The sequence below is a fragment of the Acinonyx jubatus genome, chromosome E2 (genome assembly GCF_027475565.1).
Source record: "Acinonyx jubatus isolate Ajub_Pintada_27869175 chromosome E2, VMU_Ajub_asm_v1.0, whole genome shotgun sequence".
NCBI lineage: Eukaryota > Metazoa > Chordata > Mammalia > Carnivora > Felidae > Acinonyx > Acinonyx jubatus.
The window spans coordinates 41,353,192-41,371,410 of NC_069396.1; the positions used below are offsets into that span (position 1 = coordinate 41,353,192).

The 18,219-nt window shown below is 45.0% G+C and overlaps 1 protein-coding gene across 2 annotated transcripts in view; it reads left to right on the forward strand.

Moving 5' to 3' along the window:
- Window positions 1-18,219, forward strand: part of GPATCH1 (G-patch domain containing 1) — a 40,041-nt gene that overhangs the window by 19,647 nt on the left and 2,175 nt on the right. The window contains exons 10-19 of one of the 2 annotated variants that reach the window (XM_015073121.3): window positions 2,406-2,610; window positions 4,351-4,647; window positions 5,858-6,036; window positions 6,282-6,409; window positions 7,065-7,201; window positions 7,529-7,695; window positions 12,120-12,336; window positions 13,605-13,712; window positions 15,783-15,880; window positions 17,414-17,562. In XM_015073121.3, coding sequence (XP_014928607.1) covers window positions 2,406-2,610; window positions 4,351-4,647; window positions 5,858-6,036; window positions 6,282-6,409; window positions 7,065-7,201; window positions 7,529-7,695; window positions 12,120-12,336; window positions 13,605-13,712; window positions 15,783-15,880; window positions 17,414-17,562 — 1,685 coding nt within the window. The remainder of the gene's footprint in view (window positions 1-2,405; window positions 2,611-4,350; window positions 4,648-5,857; window positions 6,037-6,281; window positions 6,410-7,064; window positions 7,202-7,528; window positions 7,696-12,119; window positions 12,337-13,604; window positions 13,713-15,782; window positions 15,881-17,413; window positions 17,563-18,219) is intronic. The other variant, XM_015073122.3, reaches the window with a different exon arrangement.

Below are 18,219 nucleotides of genomic sequence, written 5' to 3' on the forward strand. Positions count from 1 at the left end.
TATCCCTAAATTGCTAATCTTTAAAAAAAATTTTTAATGTTTATTTATTTTTGAGGGAAAGAGACAGAGTGTGAGTGGGGGAGGGGCAGAGAGGGAGGGAGACACAGAATCCAAAGCAGGCTCCAGACTCTGAGCTGTCAGCACAGAGCCTGATGCGGAGCTCGAACTCATAAACCGCAAGATCGTGACCTGAGCTGCAGTCTGATGCTCAACCGACTGAGCCACCCAGGTGCCCCTAAATTGCTAACTTTTTAAATCCAAGTTTTAAGTAAATGGTTATTTCCATTAAAAAAAGAATTACATTAGAAACTGGTGGGAAAATGGAATTGGTATAATTCCAAGGGCAATGTAACTTAAGGAAAAGTAGAAAATTTTAAGTCAGAAAAGCCCCCATTGCTGCCTCCTCCTGAGTGCAGGGAAGAGTGTTGGCCGGTGTGGACAGGGTTCCTCGAACTCCTTGTCTGGGCAAGCAGAAGGAAGAGAGGCTGCGTGCATGCAGGTCAGGTCCCATGGAGAACTCCACATGCCTTTCCAGATAGTCCTGTTTTTTCGTGAGGTCATTGTGCAGCTTGGGCCAACTGGTAATTTGTCTCTGACCCCCATCAGAGCCACGTCCCCACAGGCAGGCATCCCTGGGTGATGGTGCTGGCAGCTCAGGTGAGGCTCCTGGCCATTCGCCTTGTTGGCATCCCTTTTTTAGATTGTTCCATCCTTTAATTTGCTCTCTGTTTTTGTATTCAGCAAATGTCTGTTAAGTACCTCTGTGGCTTGGCCCGTGGTTCTTCAGAAGAGGGGAGGCCAGGGGCAGTGCCGCCTGAAACACCACATTCGGTGTTACAGCAGCTTTGATTTGTTTAGTCGTGAAAATGTTGTAACAGCAAGCAGAATATATTCAGAACAGCTTTGGGCACATGGTAAACTGATGCTTTTACCAGAAATGTCAAGTAACGTCAAAGGAGGATGCTAGTTTTTTACATGTATGAGAGCATAAAAAAGGCTGAGAAGTACTCGCTTGACTCAGGGCTTGAGGACTCACTTCCTCCAGGACTAAGTCCTGGCCCCCAAGGACAGCCTATTCCTGTGGGGGTGCCAGATGCACAGATTCACTGCAGTGAGGCAGAGGGCTGTATGTGGGGAGACAGACGTCGGGGGTTCCTGAGGTGCAGCTTGCTGGAATAGCGCTCCGCGTGGGAACAGTTCAGAGAAGGGCTATGTTCACTTAGCCTTTCACAGGCAAGTATTCTACATATGGGCTCAAAACCTAGCCTCTTTATCCAGAGGCCAAACAGAACGTGATTTAGCGGAGGGAGTGGGATGCTTTGAATCCAGTGGAGGATATTAATAAGAGTTGTGGCCGCGCACCCCCTCCCCTTTCTGCCACGCTCCTCTGGATTCGGGTGTCGCGGCCACATGAGAGTGTTTGCCGACTGATCTGGAAGTCCGTATGTTCAGAGGAGGTGGTTGGGCTAAGGCGATAAACAGTGAGATGTCCTGGCAGTGACACTAGCATTCTGCTGCAGGCTGTCACTGTGCCGGGTGCTTCCCTAGGCTGCATGGTTCAGCCACCTGGGCTGCTTGGGAGACCCCGCCTGGCGCCAGCTTTGTGGGGTAGGATGCGGACGTCACTGTTGTCAAACCCTCTGTGAGCCCCGGAGCCACAGCCGGAGAGCATTCGGTGCTTCACTGGTTACGGAGCTCAGGGTTTCAAGTAGCGGAAGAATCTAGAAAATGGCTTAAATGAGACTGTCCATAAATACATGCTTGTTAGACTCAGAGCAAGGGAGACCTTTCTGTGCAGTAATTTAAAAGTGCGGTATACTTTCTTTTAATGTATCTGTTCTATCATCATCTGTGCCTGAATTTCTCAGATATATTTCAATTTCAATTCAGTCAGCTTTTGAATTAAAAATACCTCAGATCAAAAAAGTAAGTCCTGAAACTCTAATTTGGAACTGAAATGTAACCAGAAAAATAATTCTGAATGGAAAAATAACTTATTTTAAGTAATTATGTCTTTTCTAAGCCTTGAATCATACTTTTCTAAGTTTTCTAATTTATAGTAGGCCAGTTCTGCATGTGGGCCGATACGTTGTGTTACCTACTGTCATCTTTCTTGTCACATAACGCATGCATATTGGCAACTGTCTGCAGAAGTGGGCAGGGGTAACATTCAGGATGTGTGGCCATTGGAACAGTAGAGTCCCGGTGACCCTCCAGATCCAGAATGGATGTTGGCTAGACATCTGGAGAGGCTGTTCCCAGTGCGACCCTCCTGCTGGATGTTGGCCTGGCAAGGGCAGGGTTCACAACACTCATGGGTTATGGGTTCTCTTGGGTAAGTCAAACATGGTCATCTTACAGCTTGTCTTTTCTGAGTTTTGTGGGGTTTTTTTTGTTTTTTTAAGACCTACCCACCACCTGAATTGCCGAGAGACTATCGACCGGTACATTATTTCAGACCTGTGGTAGCTGCAACCTCAGAGAACACCCACTTAGTCCAGGTATTGTCAGAGTCAGCTGGGAAGCCAATGCCTGACCCAGGGACACACAGTAGGCACCAGCTGAATGCCTCCAAGCGGGCGGAGTTGCTGGGAGAAACACCCATTCAAGGTATGCGCCACAGAGATTAAGAACGTTACATTGATAGTAATTGGGGTTATCAAAATCAAAACGGAAAGTTGTTTTCTCAGTGACACTTGGTACATGACTGAGTATTCCCACACTGTGAGAACAAAATTGTTCCTTGTGAGCAGCACACATAGCAGTGTACGTATCCTTTATTTCTTAAGACTTGTTTTCTAACACAAGTTTGGGTTGTGCCATTGAAATCGCAGCTCTTGTCTTAAGCTCAGTGGTTTTCAGACTTGTAATAATTGTCCAGGAATGTGGTGCAGATCAGGGACGCCGGTGCCCTCACTGTCCCTGCACAGCCTGAGAATGTGTGATTTTTTTTTCCTCAGGGGAAAGGGGACTGTAGCTCTTTCCCGAAAGCCTAAAAGGGACGAGTGCATCTGAAAGTGTGGACAAGTGTGGAGAATCCCCTCTAGGCTGGCACAGAAAGACCCACTGTGAGAGGTGAACTGGGACTTGCCATTCGGGAGCCCAATAGATACCTCAGATACAATAGACCAGAGCGGAAGTCTCGGTTCCCCACTTCCTTTTCCAGGCCCGCTCTTCCTCCGGTCTTCTCCTTGTCAGTGAATGATGCCACCAGTGATCCGCTGCTTAGACCAGAACGTAGGAATCCTGATTCCTGCCCACCCACGTCCATCAGCAGGCCCTTTCAGCGCTGTCCCCAACACACTGGGGACGCCATCATGTCTCTGCCTTTCAGCTGCTTCCAGCCTGGAGTGAGCGCCCACCCTCTTTCGCCCGGACTATTGCAGAGCCTCATTATCAGCCTCCTTTTCCCGCCTTCCCGTCTGCAGTCCCTTCCCCTCAACAGCAGCCGGACGAACCGAATGATATCACTGCCCTTCTGTAAACAGTCCAGTACTTCTCACATTGAAGACAAATGCAGACTCCCCACCAGGCTACGGGATCCAGTCTTGCCTTCTTTTCAAGCCATATCCACTCTCCCTTAACCCCCTGAGGTCTAGCCTTGTGATCCTGCCTCCCGCCCTCTGACCCTGCCCACTGCGATATACCACATCGGGGCCTTGATGTTCGCCATCTCCTCTGCCTCTGCTCTTCCCTTCTACTTCGGCTTCTTTTACTTAACTCACCACAAATATTATCTCTTTGGAGGCACCTTCCGGGCTTCCCCTGCCCCGTCACATATGCTAGTGAATCCCTGCTCCCCCTCCCAGCCCTCACCTCTAGGTCCCCCTCAGTCATGTCAGCCTGTTTCCTTCATGGTCTTCCTCTCGTAGCCATCCTCTGGTGTTGTTGACTTTGGGTTTCTCTAATTCCCATGCCCCCATGTAGGGGAGCGGGACTTTGTCTCCGGTGTCCTCCCGGCCCAAGACAGTGCGCAGTGGGTGCTATGACAGGAGTGAATGCCGCAGGGGCAGCTGGCTCTGAACCGGGGCTTGTGCCCAGTGGGACTGTGGAGGTGGCGGCTGCCTCAGGCTGGAGGTCCGGAGCCTGGAATGTCAGCTTCCTTGTTCTAGGACCACTCACTCACCTGATAAACATCCAAGTACTGACCTCCATTTTTGCCAACTGTAAAATAGGAGTCATGTTATTTTCACTGTCTAGTTCCCAGGGATAATACGAGTACAGATGAAAAACTAAGACACTCTAATTACGTACATTTGTGATATCGCGCATGTATGTACCACAGAAATGTCACCATGGTTGTCTTACGGTACTTTTCATTTCTTCCATATTACTGTTTTTTTTTTTTAGGTTCATCTACTTCAGTGTTAGAGTTTCTGTCCCAAAAAGATAAAGAGAGAATCAAAGAAGTGAAGCAGGCAACTGACCTTAAAGCAGCTCAACTCAAGGCCAGGAGTCTGGCCCAGAAGGCCTCAAGCAGCAGACCCCAGCCTTCCTCTCCGGACGTGGGGACCTGCTCGTGGCACATGGCATTGAGTGGTGGGACAGCTGCCACGAGAGCCAGCAACTTCAAACCTTTCGCGAAAGATCCAGACAAGCAGAAACGATACGAAGAGTTTTTAGCACATATGAAACGGGGTCAGAAAGGTGGGTGCTGGGCCTGGGTCTCCCACCTCTCAGCCAGCGGAAGCAGTCTTGCCGTTCTGGCCCTTGTCCCAGATTGAAAGTTGAAGTACCCCACCCTGCCGGTGTTTTGCTTTGTCCTGCTGCAAACAGTGCCAAGATGTTAGTGCCTGGCTCTTGGCCTCAGAAAGTAGGAGCAAGCAGCTTGTGTTTCTCCATGTCTCAAGTCCCAAAGATAGCTGTTGACGTAGAGAACATGGCTTGGCAGTGGCTACTGCTGAACTACAGACCATTTACTGTGTGCAGATGCCTGCCTTCTGTACGTGTTGCATTTCACACCAAGAGAACAGGGTCATCTCCCACTTTGTCTTAAAATCCTAATCATCCAGCCCTAAGTCATGGCCTAAAAATTGACTTAAAAAGGTAGTTGGCTGTTGACCCATTACGAGGAGAGAAAAATCACTCTGTGATCTACGGAGTAAATACAGCCAGACTGAGGAGAGGGATTACGGTTATTCATAGCAGTCCTCGTGAGCGTCGTCAGCAAACCGGAGGAGTCGGTTTTCGAAAGCAGACCTAAGAACCCACCCCCAGTGTTTATTTATTAAGTTAAAAAAACCCAAAAGTTAGAAAAAGGAGTGTTTTTCTGCCAAGACTTAGGAATATAGTCTGGATGAACTTATCACTGTCCCGGAGTGGTAGCAAGTTCCTGGCTTCAAAGATTTGTTTTGTTTTGTTTTGCTTTGTTTTGTTTTGAGAGAGAAAGAGAGAGGGCGCAAATGAGCGAGGGGCAGAGAGGGCGGGGAGGCAGAGAGAGAGAGGATATAGCTGGGTTCACCCAAAGCGGGGCTCATGTTCACCCGGAGTGGAGCCTGAGCTCACCTGATGCGGGACTGAAACTCATGAAACTTGAGATCGTGACCTGAGTCAAAGTCAGATGTTTGACCGACTGAGCCACCAAGGCGCCCCTGGCTTCGAAGATTTAACTGAGCATGAGTCCCCAAATGTTTTTCTCTGTTCTGTGTGGTAGACAGAATTCAATAAAAGCATCATGTTGAGGGGGAGAGCGATATAACCTGACAGGTACTCCCCGCCATGCTCTTACAAACCAGGGCACAGATTTGTGGCCTCTCTGGTAAAATCTACAGAGACACAGTGGGACCCACCGGGTGTTCTTCTCTAAGCCCTACGTTTTTCCTAAGAGTGAAGCAGGTTCTCACTCCTTGTACCACAGATGCCCTGGAACGTTGTCTGGACCCCAGTATGACAGAATGGGAGCGAGGCCGCGAGCGGGATGAGTTTGCTCGGGCAGCCCTGCTGTATGTGTCTTCCCATTCGACCTTGTCCTCCAGGTTCACACATGCCAAGGAGGAGGACGATTCAGATCAAGTGGAAGTCCCTCGAGACCAAGAGGTCTGTCACCATCACATCCCTACCTGATGAATTGTAAAATTCAAACAAATATTTGAGATCCCTCAGTGGAATGATCAGAATGTATGTGGCATTATAGAATAAGAATGATTTATGCCTTTAGCACAGTGGCGCAGCATAAGCACTGTTTGGAAATTTTGGAAGGTTGCTTGAAAGCTTTTCAGTGAAAGAACACTCACGGCGGTGGTGTGACCGCTTGATGAAACAGAATAAATGTCTTTTCCCAGAATGATGTCAATGACAAGCAGTCGGCTGTGAGGATGAAGATGTTCGGGAAGCTTACCCGAGACACATTTGAGTGGCATCCTGACAAGCTGCTGTGTAAGAGGTTTAATGTCCCTGACCCTTATCCAGAGTAAGTTGGATAAACCTGTCCTCACATCGGTACTCCTTCCCCCATATTAAAGTTAACTCTCCCCCTAACCTATTCATATAAATTCCCTTTTTCTAGATGAATTTACTTGTAAATGCTTGGAGTTGCAAATTTTGCAGATTTAACTTCTATTAATTTGTTACTAAAAAATAATAATAATAATAATAAGCAAACATCCAGAAAGCAGACTTTATTCTTTACCAAAGATGTGAAACTCAGATATGTCAAGTTACAAAAACTTAATGCTGGTCTGATTTGCCACCTTTTTAATAATCACATATAGTTTACATTTAGAATATTACACTAATTCTTTGTAAAAGTTCGACACTTAAATTGAATCTGAGGTTTTGTCAGAAAATTTAGGTATATTTTTAGCAGTGGAGCTTTTCCTTCACGGAATACATTTTCAAAGTTAAATTCTGGCTCTTACTATAATAAGGGAAACCTCGTGGGCCCTAACAGCAGCCATTCCAAATTCTTAAACTTCTTGGAGAAGCACAATCACCTTCAGGGACCTCTTAGCAAAGAGAAGAGCTAGTGGTGGAAAACCCAAGACGGAAAACTTCACACGAACTAGATGTTATCCTCGCAGTTGTTATTTGAAATTACATATATGTGTTTTCTTTTCACCCCGCAGTTCAACTTTGGTTGGCTTACCAAGAGTGAAACGTGACAAATACTCAGTCTTCAACTTTCTGACACTCCCAGAGACTGCTTCCTCACCTGCAACTCAAGCAGCGAGTGAAAAAGGGCCACAACACCAAGGTCCTGACAGTGAGTGGGGCTTCCTTGGGCCCATGGCTGACCATGGTTTCAACCCCGATCCTGTTGGAAAGTCTTCGGGGTACACACGGTGTGAGCTCTCCCTCCATTAAGGGAATCGCTCATATGAACACATTAGCGCGTGTTGTAAGAGTCCAGACGTATACTGTTTGGGGTTGGGGCTCTGCCTCAGCACCTGCCATGTTCCCGACACGTTGCACCATGCCTGGCCCACAGTAGGTCTGCTGGTGTTCTTGAATGAATGAAAGAGCTGGAATGGAGAGCTTGCCTTTTACTTGCCACATTCTGATATTACGTCTATGTCCTCCCACCTTTCAGAATCACGAAAACCATCGCGATGGGATACATCTAAACAAGAAAAGAAAGAAGATTCCATTAGTGAATTTTTAAGTTTGGCTAGATCAAAAGTTGGCCCACCTACACAAGAGTCCAGCCCTTTAGTCATCAAAGAGGAAGAACATGTGACGGAGTCACTCTCAGATAAGGTATCTGTGGCTTCCAGGTTCTCTTTGCCAGGCTGACTGGGGCGTTTGCCTTTCTCTGTGATGGTGCTTTGTCATCACTTGATAGGAGGGGTCTGCCAGCTTTCTGAGAAGGGCCAGATAGTAAATATTTTAGTCTTTGTGGGCCATATAGTCTCTATTCAGCCACTCAACTCTGCTGTCAAATGGGAAAGAAATCACAGGCAATATGGAAAAAAATTGGGTTCATCTGTGTTCCAATAAAACTTTATTTACAAGGCAGACAGTGGGTTGGATTTGGCCCAGAGGCTGTAGTTGCCAGCACCTGCTCTACATTACAGTAGTTTCAATCATGTCTTTGATCATATGAGGAAAGGTATAAACTTCTTTGCCAGGGATGGCTTTCACATAGCATCAGCCATTGAAATAAAATTCACTTGTGTTTTCTTTTGTGGGGAGTATAAACAAAATATCCATTGGCTTTGTAAAAAATTGCTGGTCTAATAGTTGAAAGTTGAATTTAATATAAAGTTAGTTTTACTTCTTTTTTTTTAAAAAAGAAATCAGTCAAGTATGGACATCTCGCTTAATAAAAACTTACTTTACAGAAACTGTAAAGGAACTTACTTTCTTAGAACATTAATCTATAAGCTAGGAAATAGCACTGCGGATCTTTAGAGAATTTGAGTGTTTTGTGTTGCCTTTTTTTTTTTCTTTCTCTGGAATTATCAAAAAGTTGGTTTTATTTCTGATAGCCTCATTTAAAATTATCTTTTAAAGGAACATGCATTAAAATGTGCAGTTTGGTGAGTTTTTATACAGATACAGATTTGTGGAACCACACCACAATCAGGATGCAAAATGGTACCGTCACCCCAAAAAACTCCCTCATGCTGTCCCTTTCTAGTCATACCCTCCCCTCCCTGCAAAACCCCCATCAACCATTGATCTCTTCTCTGTATCTATAGTTTTGTTCTTTTCAAAATATTACGTAAATGGAATCAGACGATATACGTATATAACTTTTTGAGACTCATACCTTTGAGATTCATCAGTATCATATTATCTTTTTATTTCATAATTTTATTAGTGTTTTATTATTTTTTTATTTTAGAGAGAGAGCGCGAGCAGGAAGAAGGGCAGAGAGAGAGAGAGAGAGAGAGAGAGAGAGAGAGAGAGAGAGAGAATCTTAAGCAGGTTCCACACTCAGCACAGAGCCCAACAAGGGCTCCCCACGACCCTGGGACCCCACGACCCTGGGATCATGTCCTGAGCTGAAGTAAAGAGTCAGAGATTCAACCGCCTGACCCACCCAGGCGCCCCCCATTTTTTTTTAAATTTGTTTATTTAGAGAGTGTGAGTGGGGAGGGACAGAGAGAGAGAGAAGTCCATGTAGGCTCCTCACCGTCAGCCCAGAACCCAATGCCGGACTTGAACTCACAAACTGTGAGATCATGACCTGGCCAAAGTTGGACACTTGACCGACTGAGCCACCCAGGCGCCCCATTAACTATTTTGTTAATGATTGCTCTATCATATACATGCTTATTTTCTCACAGTTTAATTGGAATTGATATTTTACCACGTCAAGTGGAATATAGAATCTCTACCACTCTGTAGGTCCCTTCACTCTCCAGCTTTATGATGTTGCCTTATGTATTATGTGCACATGCGCTGAAAACCTCATGAGACAGTGTTTTAATTTTTGCTTCCACTTGTTGGACATGTTGAAAGAACTGGTGAGATGACAGTCCGTTTTATTTACTTGGATATTTACCATTGCTGTTGCTCTTTCTTCCTTCCTGAAGTGCCAGCTCTCCCTCCTATCATTCCCTGCCTGAGGGACTCCCCTTACTTAGCAGTTCTTTCAGAGAAGTTCCAACTCGAGAGGGCAGTTCTCTTAATTTTCCTTCATCTGAGAATGTGTGTGTGTTTTTTTAAATTTTTTTTTAACGTTTAGTTATTTTTGAGACAGAGAGAGACAGAGCATGAACAGGGGAGGGGCAGAGAGAGAGGGAGACACAGAATCGGAAACAGGCTCCAGGCTCTGAGCCGTCAGCACAGAGCCCGACGCGGGGCTCGAACTCACGGACCGTGAGATCATGACCTGAGCTGAAGTCGGACGCTTAACCAACCGAGCCACCCAGACGCCCCTGAGAATGTGTGTTTTGTCTGCATTCCTAAAGGGTGTTTTTGCCAGATACAGAATTCTGGGTCAACAGGACTTTCCTTTTAACTGTTTACGAATGTTGTACCACTTCCCTCTGGCCTTCCTGCTTGCCGATGAGAAATTTAGTTATTCGACGTGTTCCCCTCCTTAGAATGATGTGATTTTTCCTCTGGCTGCTCAAGATTTGTACTTTGTCCTTGGTTTTTGCTGTTTGGTTATGATGTATCTGAGTGTGGGTTTCCTCAAGAGTCTTTTGTTTGGGGTTTTGCTGAGCTTCCTGAATCTTGTTTTTCACCAGATCTGGGACGTTTTCAGCCATTATTTTCTCTGCTCCACACTCTCACTCTCCTCCTGTGACTCTGATGACATAAATGTTAGACTTTTTGATATTGACCCACAGGCCTCTTTTTGGTCTTTTTCTCTCTCTCTGTTTAAATCAGATCATTTCTATTGATCTGTCATCAAGTTCATTGACTCTTTCTTCTGTCATGTCTGTTCTGCTGTTATTATGAGCCCATCTAGTGAATTTCTTATTTTGGTTATTGTATTTTTCATTTCTAAAATCCTCATTTGGTTCTCCTTTATATCTTTTCTTTATTTGCTGAGACCTTTTCATCTTTCTGTCTGTTTGGCCGTATTCTTGGAGCATGCTTATAATAGCTGCTTTAAAGTCTGCCACATAATTCCAACATTTTTATCATTTTGGGGTTGCGTCTATCAATTGTCTTTTGCCAGTTGAGGTTTTCCTGATTGGTTGTATACCAAGTAATTTTGGATTGCATCCTGGACATTTTGACATTTTGGACATTATGTTATAAGACCTTAGGTCTTGTTTATTTGTTTATTTATTTTTTAATATATATAATTTATTGTCAAATTGGTTTCCATACAACACCCAGTACTCATCCCAAGAGGTGCCCTCCTCAGTGCCCATCACCCCCTTTTCTCTCTCCCCCACCCCCCATCAACCCTCAGTTTGTTCTCAGTATTTTTTTTTAAATTTTTTTTCAACGTTTATTTATTTTTGGGACAGAGAGAGACAGAGCATGAATGGGGGAGGGGCAGAGAGAGAGGGAGACACAGAATCGGAAACAGGCTCCAGGCTCTGAGCCATCAGCCCAGAGCCCGACGTGGGGCTCGAACTCCCGGACCGCGAGATCGTGACCTAGCTGAAGTCGGACGCTTAACCGACTGCGCCACCCAGGCGCCCCAGTATTTTTTTTTTTAATGAAATTTGTCGTCAAATTGGTTTCCATACAACACCCAGTGCTCATCCCAACAGGTGCCCTCAGTACCCATCACCCACCCACCCCTCCCTCCCACCCCCCATCCACCCTCAGTTCTCAGTTTTTAGGAGTCTCTTATGTTTTGGCTCCCTCCCTCTCTAACCATTTTTTTTCTTCCCCTCCCCCATGGTCTTCTGTTAAGTTTCTCAGGATCCACATAGGAGTGAAAACATGTGGTATCTGTCTTTCTCTGCCTGACTTATTTCACTTAGCATAACACTCTCCAGTTCCATCCACGTTGCTACAAAAGGCCAGATTTCATTCTTTCTCATTGCCAAGTAGTATTCCATTGTATAAATAAACCACATCTTTATCCATTCGTCAGTTGATGGACATTTAGGCTCTTTCCATTATTTGGCTATTGTTGAGAGTGCTGCTGTAAACATTGGGGTACAAGTGCCCCTATGCATCAGCACTCCTGTATCCCTTGGGTAAATTCCTAGCAGTGCTCTTCCTGGGTCATAGGGTAGGTCTATTTTTAATTTTTTGAGGAACCTCCATCCACACTGTTTTCCAGAGCGGCTGCACCAGTTTGCATTCCCACCTTAGGTCTTGTTTAAATTTGAGGGAGAATGGTGAAGGTTTGTTTTAGCAGACAATTGACCTAATTAGGTTCAGGCCCCTGCCTTCATTAACCTCTAATTTTGGACCTCTGAAGGCTGATAGACTCTTGAAAACAGGACAGAAGCACTGTGCTGGTTTCAACTGCATTTTTGTGAGTCCTTTGCAATTCTGATTAATGACCTGTCTCCATGAGAACCTTCAGCTACTTCTACCAGTCAGCTCGCTCTGCAGTTGTTGAATCAGAAACATCACAAGAATAAATGCCATGTGAGTGGCCATTGTTTAGTTAGACCGTGTGTAGTATGGAGACCCATGTACCTGAGCATAAACATAAGAGTGTGTGTGTGTGTGTGTGTGTGTGTTTCTAGAATGTCTGACTCCCCTCACCTCTGCTTCTTCATTCCTGACTCATTTCATTGTTAATACAGAGTGTAAGCAAAGGTGTGGATTCACAGACTGAAGGAGAAGGGAGCCGCCCATCCATGGACTTATTTAAGGCCATCTTTGCCAGCTCCTCTGATGAGAAGTCCTCATCCTCTGAGGATGAGCAAGGCGACAGTGAGGATGATCAGGCAGGTACCGGGGAAGCTGACTTCAAAAGCTCCCAAGAAACTGACTCGGCGGAAACATCATCCGTGGCACGTGGTATGTTGCTACTTTAGATTTGGGGATCTAAAGAAGAAAATGAGGACGTGTCTAGAGAAGCTGCTTTTTGGTTTAGTGTGCAGTTTTAAACCAGGAGAATTAGCGGGCAGCGATGTTTTAATCTTGTGTATTTTCAGTTGTGGATTTGGATGTAAATTTCTGGTGCATTTTTATGATAGCTATGTTTGATAATACCGATTTTCCCACTTATGAAGAAGAATTGAGAAGAATTAAAAAATAGTAGAATTTTTGTTTAAAAAATAGCGTGTTTTTTTTTTTTTTTTTAATTGGTTGATGATGAGGTGCTAGGATTATTGGCAACTTTTGGTCCTGAAGTGTACAGGGCTCTTCCGCCAGCCGGGAGTTTGGACAGGAAAGGAAGTCATTGGGCGCTTGTCAGGGTGGGAGGTTTTTCAGATGCTTGGGTGGGTGGACAGAATTTTCCATCTCAGCCTTTTGGGGGGGGGTGGGGAGAAGGGTTTCTAGCCCCGACAGTGTGTGGTAGACTTGGGTATAAGTTTTGAGGGCCTTGAACCAAGAAGTTACATAGAGATCTAAAACATCGCTTATTCTTAGGCAGTTTGCAAATGCCTGTTTCCTATTTCTGTGGAAAAAAGTAACCAGCTTGTTTGTTATTACAAAGCGATATATACTTGAACTGTAAAAGTTTACAAATATAGAACTGTAGAAAGCCCAGGATCCTTGGAATCCCGCTTCCCCGAGATAAACATTGTCAATACTTTGATGCATGCTTTTCCAGGGTTTTTGCATTTTTCTTTCCTCTGTATGAAAACATAGTCATCTGTTTAAAAAATGGCATTACCAATGTGAACATGGTAGTGTGTTTATATTCAGTTTTCCCCCTCTTTGATCATTTATTTTGAATGAAATTAAGCTTTCTGAGTTGGGACTGTCTTAGATCCCTGTTTGTAAGTTTTTATTCTTCTCTGAGGATATCTTTCCTCGAGGACATCTTGCAACCCTTGAGGTCTCAGTGAGGTGACCTGGAGCGTGTGCTGTATATGCCCCTGTGTTGTCGCCACTGGCGCACTTGCTTGCAGGTGCCTCGTGTGACTGAATTCCCAGCTCAAATGTCCCCGAGGTTGGAGGTCAGGTTTGCCTGCTGTATCCTCAGCAAAGTGGTAAAGAAAAGCTTACATTATCTGGTGGCAACAGGTATTAATTAAAGATTCAAGCAGGTTAATATTGGTAAAATATTAATTAATACTGACATAAATAGACAAAATTAATACCCTGGTGTTTTTCAGCTAGCGAGCCGGTAGCCCAGGAGCCCGCACCTTCCTTTCCGATACAAAAGATGCAGATAGATGAAAGAGAAGCGTTCGGCCCACGGCTGCCTCCCGTCTTCTGCCCCAGTGAGTTGAGAGCTCCTTGTTTCACCTGTTTGCATCGGCACCAGCGTCTCCCCTGAGCTGTGACAGCTCTAACCGTGTTATTACTTCCGCCCACCTAGGCCAACACGAGGCTGACCAAATACCTACAGTTGACCTGTGAGCAAGGCGGGGTTTAGGGGCGCCAACACCATGCACAGTTGAAAATCTGCATATAGCTTTGGACTCCCCCCAAAACTTAACTGTTAATACCCAAATGTGGCCCGGAAGCCTTACGGATGACATGAACAGTTGATTAACATTTATTATATATGTTATATGTATTATATCTTGTGTTCTTATAGTAAAGTAAGCTAGAGAAAAGCAACTGTTATTAAGAAAATCATAAGAGAAAACATGTTTACCTTACTGTACTGGATTTACTTAAAAAAAAAAAAACAACCCACCATGGTAGAACTGCACGGCTCAAACTTGTGTTGTTTGAGATCAACTGTACATACATTTGTTTCTGGTTTTTTTGTTCTTAGCTACATTTTGCATCTCATTACTTCCACCTAGTGCCTAAATGAGAATTGTTGCTTTACAGCCTGAGACCTTTAAACTTTCCGTTATATATAATAGAGTCCCGAGTATCTCAAATGGTGTCACTTACAGAAATAAAAAAGTAAAAATCTAGGACACAGAGATGGGTGAGGAATTGTAGGGAGAAGGGTAGTCTGAGACTTTTACTGTGTTGGCTGATGTAGCAAATAAAGCAAAAGTAATTCTTTCAGAAGTAAACACAGTCCATCCTCCGTCCCCAGTATCGGTCAACAACTTCCATTCCGTGTCTTAAATGGACAGTTTTGTTAAAATGTTTAGACTGGATTAGCATCTCCTTGAAGGCCAGGTTAACAAACATCTGATAAACTGGCCCAGGTATATAAATGACATAATTCTGTTATCTGCTTCATAGTTTCCTATAGCACCCACGTATAAATATTCGTTTGATTAATTAAGCCAGCCTTCAAAGAGGTGATAAAAAGTGTGATGTTTTGAAAAATTGAAATGAATGTATTTATTATTTGCTTCAGTTCAGATCTCCAGCTTAAAGTAAGTGTATTGGAATTTAAGAGCAAAGTTATTTATTCCCATTTCCCGGACCGTCCTTGATATCCTTGTAATAGTTAATTACTTAATTTTGTCTGTGGGTTTTTGAGGGGGAATGGTTTTTCAAAAACAAGCACTTAAAAAACAAAAGTTTGGAGGAGTCAGATTTTAAAATATCTGACCAAACAATAGGACCAGAGAGTTACAGGCACCTGTTACCTAGATTTGGAAAATATCCATTCTTCTGAATTCCCTTGAAACTTTTCTTTAGGTGGAAAAAATTGATTTTTGTTGGTTTGGTGACCTGGAGGTTGATGACCTATGAAAACATTGTTGTCAGAGTTTGGAGGTGGAGAATTTAAGTGTATGCTACTTGCTTGGTCCTTTTTAATGATCATGTACATTATGTTGTTTTCATGCTAATTTTCTAGGGTTTTTTTCAACTTAGAAGATAAAACGCATATGTAATGTGCTTTAGTAAAGGGAGGATGATGTGAGGGGAGCTGACGTTTATGTGCCAGATTCTGGGCTACGGGATTCATGTGCACGGTTCTGTCCAATCCTCTGTGTCCCCGAGAGAGCAAGGATTCTTCCTGTCACTATTCACGGATGGGGAAACTGAGGCTTGGAGAGGTTGAGCAACGTGCGGAAGGTCAGGGAGAAGCTGGAAGCCAAGCTGAGGTTCAGACTCTGGTCTGTCTCCTGAGCTGCCTGAGGATGTTAAATTAAAACAGGCTTGTGCTTTTTCTCTCCCGACTCTATCTCCATCTGACGCATCTGGCAGATAAGGCTGTGGCAAGATACGGGTTGGCTCACACAAGTCTTGCGTTGAGGCTTCTGGCAGTTTCTAAATATAGAGCTACCAGGTGACAGGTAACCCATTTGTCAGCGAGGCAGGGCAGGAGTCCCACCTTAACGCTAAACATTCCACCTACGTCACGTTCCTTGTTCAACAATTTGGGCTTTATTTTCCCCAATAGTTCATGTGTTACGTTTGTGTTTCAGATGTTCGTCAGAAACTCGAGGCACCTCAGAAAGAGAAACATAAAAAAAACAAAGAAAAACGTAAGACCAAGAAAGAGCACAGACGGAGGAAAGAGAAGGTAAGTAACTTCCGGCTGTCTTGGACAGCATGCAGGCTCTGATGTCCCTGCTTCTGTCATGCAGACAAGCCCCCAGGGGTGACAGGGGAAGCCAGGCAGGGAGAATATCTGGTGGCTGAGGTGGGGGCACACAGGCCTCTCCATACCTTGGGAGGAATGTGGACACTCATGTACGCCTTCAGTTTGCAGGAATTTTGTTTTTCTTTCAGGCAGAATATTTTAATTATTCAGTTCTACTTTAAAAACATTTTATTTGTGAACATGAAAAAGTAGGGGGAAAGGACATTTAAATACTTGGGAGTAATGGTTGAATCTTAATAAAGTAGTGTTAATTGGTTACTCGTTCAATATCAAATGAAGATATTCTTTTGAACATTTTTCCTCAACTGCTCTGTCATCATTATGGATAGAGAGTTGGGTTCAAAGCTTGCTGTTGGAGGTCAAGGAACTTTGGAAGAGTAGCGTGTGCTTTCACTTTGACACCCCTGTCCCACCATCCGTGTGTTTTCAGCGATGGCACAGGCTTTTAATTCAGTTGATGTTAGTGTTGGGCCCCAGAGTGGTCAGGACAGTGGTGGAATTGAGAACAAACAGCTCCGCGATTGGCTGCCAGAAAGAAAGGATTCCTGAGCAGGGAAGATGATGAACATCCTCTTGTGTGACAGGGAAAAACTGGTGCTGCCAGGTTTGAAAACCAAATTCATTCGTTTCTTACCAGCGGATCTGCTGTTCTCTGACCTTCTGTTGTTTTCTTCATTGTGCTTCTCATTGTGCCATCCTGATACGTAGTTTATCACATGTGCCTAACAACGTGGCCCCGGTCAGGTTCATGCGAGGTGGCAGGGGTCACCTTGATGACATGGTGAAGCGCGGTTCATGAGCAAACGGCTGAGAAAGAATTCTTGAAACGCGTTTGGTGCAAAAAGGTGATTTTATTAAAGCACGGGGACAGGACCCAAGGCAGAAAGAGCTGCACCGGGGTTGTGAGAGTGACTGATTATATACTTTTAAGCAAGTTTCGAAGGAATTTGGAAGCAAGGCTTTCAGGACCTTGAGGGGCTAGCTGCTGTTAAGATAAGGTTACTTTTAGTCTTTAATCGAACATCAACGTGAAGGCACTAAGGCAGCCACGAGTTCCTTGAGGAAGGTCACACTCTGCACGTTTCTATCGGTGGTGTGTATCAGTGGGCTGCAAGCTGTAAGGAGATTTCATTGCAGCTACGTTTCTCTTGCCTTTGTCTCCCTCATCAACCTTGGAGGAGACAGATGGGGGCTAAGTGTCAAGATGGCATCCTGACCACATCTGCCCGGTTCTGCCATGTCTGTTGCCAGAGGGTCAGTTCAGAGTGTGTGCGCGCAGCTGTGTGGTCTGGTCTGTCCCATCGTAGACTGAAGCTCGCTCCAAATGAGATGTTTTGTCTTTGTTTTTGAATGACTCCGGCAACCAAATGCCTCCTTAGCCTGTCATTGTGCCCAGTCAGGGAGGGAAACACCCAGTTGTCCCCCCTCCCCCACCGCCCTTTTCTTTTTCAGAAAAAGAAGCACCGGAAGCACAAACACAAAGGCAAGCAAAAGAATAAAAAACCAGAGAAGAGCAGTAGTTCTGAGAGCACAGACACCAGCGACAGCCCGAGTGGTGAAGAAGGGACTGTAGACCTGTCACCCCAGGAACTGCTGAGAAGGTAGGCAGTGGGGGACACTGGTTTTCAGAAACCTTCCAAGGCTTGTTGGAATCTCCGTGTATTTGCTGAGAGGCAAACGTCAGAAATGATCGGTATGTATATCGAAAAAGAAAGAAAGAAAACCAAGAAAGGTACTCAGGACCCCAGTGTGTTCCACTTCGGTGCATGGCCCTCCTAGGAGGGGACGGGTGGAGGGTGGCGCTGGGGGTTGTTGCGGTCCTATCTGGATGTCACAGTCTTCACTGCTGCACAGCCTGGCCCCCACGGAGCCAGGAAGGGGAAGTCCATCTGCGGGCCCGGGATGAAAGGGGAGGCACAGGTGAGCCCTGGCCATGTCAGCCCTACCTGCTGAACCAGCTCATTAAAGGAAGAGTAGCTTGGTCCTGTTCTTAGTCCCCATGCCTCCGAGGGCCTCCTCCTCCATTCTCTACTCTGGTTTCTTAGCCATTTGATGTTGTTCTACCCACCTGCATTAACTACTGTGGCCTTGTAGGTATATCTTGCTGTCTGGAAATACAAGTGCCACCCCCTTGTTCGTTTCCATTTACTTCTTCAGAACGGACAGCACATTCTCATGATTCAAAAATACAAAGATAAGCATTTCAGTTTAATCCCGAGCCTCCTGAAGTGGCTGTGCCAACTTACATTTCCCTCTCC